This window comes from Desmodus rotundus, chromosome 6 (assembly GCF_022682495.2).
Source record: "Desmodus rotundus isolate HL8 chromosome 6, HLdesRot8A.1, whole genome shotgun sequence".
Taxonomy (NCBI): domain Eukaryota; kingdom Metazoa; phylum Chordata; class Mammalia; order Chiroptera; family Phyllostomidae; genus Desmodus; species Desmodus rotundus.
The window spans coordinates 84808058-84810007 of record NC_071392.1 but is presented as its reverse complement, the minus strand read 5'-3'; the positions used below and the strand labels follow the sequence as shown (position 1 = coordinate 84810007).

Sequence of the window (1950 nt, the reverse complement as noted above, 5' to 3'; positions counted from 1 at the left end):
GGAAACAAAAAAGAAACAAATGAACAAACAAAACACAACAGACTCATGGGTACAGAGGAGAGACGGGTGGTTACCAGAGGGCAGGGGGGTGTGGGAGGGTGAAATGGGTAAAGCGGGTCAACCGTTTGCTCACGGATGAGAGCCAGTCATTTGGTGCTGAGCACACTGCAGTGTATCAGACAGCGAATTACAATATCGTACACCAGGAACTTATATAACGTTAATAGCCAATGACACCTCAATTTAAAAAAAAAAGAAAAGAAGAGCTTAAGTCAAGCACTTGAAGTACAAAAAAAGATAAACAACTGCCAGGGCTCAACACTACACACGTGACCTACAATGTATTGGTTGATTTGGGGGAACTTCCCATTATATTGCAGTAGCTGATAAAACAATAGCCCAAACAAACTCCTAATAGAAAGTGCCTAATTTTAAAATATTGGCAAAAAATTTGAAAAATTAACTGAACTACAGGCAGGTGTAACTGCTGCTCTGACTTCTACAAGCCTAAGATCGTATCAGCAGTGACAAAACTGAAGTCCTCAGACGGATGGCAAAACTGCCAACAGAGAACAATCTTGCTCCCAAACTATGAAGTGACTGCAGCCACTATCCCCTACTGATATTCCACCGTTTGTTGAAGCACAGAATCTTCTTTGCTTTTGTTCTCAGTTTAGGATGTGTGACAATAATGAGAACAGAATGTCCTGGGTGGTAAACAGCGGAGAGAACCACACACACGGATCTGGTTCTCAGATCCATCCCTACAGAAGACGGGAGGTGGAGAGACAGGGCAGCTACAGAGTAGGGGATGTACAGGAGGAGGGAATAGACCATCAGCTTCATAGCGCCCACGTGAGCTTCAGTCTGGGGATTCCAGAAGCCACTGGCGTTTCTCTGCATCGTCTGTATGTGTCTCCTCAACTTGTTTATTAACAAGGAAGCAGAAGTCACGTTAATGATGAACTGGAGAAATGAGCTCGAGAACAAAGAGATCACCGAAGACAAGATGCGCTCACTGACGCTGAATTCTGTGCCATTCCTCCCGGTCACAGATTCAGGAAACTGTAGCGTCTGCCTGAGCACAGCGTACAGAAGCGTGGTGAGGGTGGAAATCAGCACACAGGCCAGCAGCAGCCTCAGGGTCTTTGAGGAGAGATTTTGTTTCAGCAGGAGAAAAACTGAGTGCTGCAAGTTAGTAATCTTCACACAGTACAGGACACTGAGCAAGGTTACAAACCAGAGACTGCTGGAGTCCAAAAACACCCAACACAGCAGGACAGCAAACAGGCTGACTGGCCTCCCGACACGCGGAGAGACGAAGGGGTAGATGACGGCCAGGAGAGACAGCGCCAGCATAAGGCATCTGCTGATGCCCAAGCTGAACAGGATCTTATCAGAAGAAGAGATTCGGTGGCTTTTGACCCAAGTCTGGTAACTGACGACTGCAATAAACAGATTCACAATGAGTCCTACAAAATTCAAAGTTGCTGAGACAATAACAGCAAAGAGTATTTCCAGCATCTTCTCTCCTCGACGGTTCAGCGGACGTGGTGCTGATGTTGGGAACAGGAGAAATTCTGAAATGTACAAGGAGGCACCAGAATCCAGCCAGGAGGAACATTTCCTTTTTCAATTTTCTCCAGTGTGGCAAACAAGCCACTAGTGGTCTAAGCGCCAGCTGCTCTTACTGAGATGCAAATCTTCCAAGGATCACATTACTCTTTCTTCACTGGTGTCCTGTTTTCCTTGGAAAGGCCTCATTCAAACAGCCTAGGTGAACCTGCGAGTCCACTCCTTCCAGAGAAGGGCAGCTGAAGGGGCAGTACTGGCAAGCTCCGAGGACATCAAACCCAAGTGACAGAGTTCCCATCCAGCACTGTTTCAGTCACTGTGTCACAGTGAAGGCAGCTTTTCTTCACGGCAACCCCGGAATATGCCTCACTCCTA

At 46.9% G+C, this 1950-nt stretch overlaps 1 protein-coding gene across 1 annotated transcript; it reads right to left on the bottom strand.

Moving 5' to 3' along the window:
• Positions 1 to 609: 609 nt before the first annotated feature.
• On the bottom strand, positions 610 to 1524 carry TAS2R4 (taste 2 receptor member 4). The gene has a single exon (XM_024555089.2). The coding sequence runs from the start codon at positions 1522 to 1524 to the stop codon at positions 610 to 612; it is 915 nt and encodes a 304-aa protein (XP_024410857.2).
• Positions 1525 to 1950: the final 426 nt, after the last annotated feature.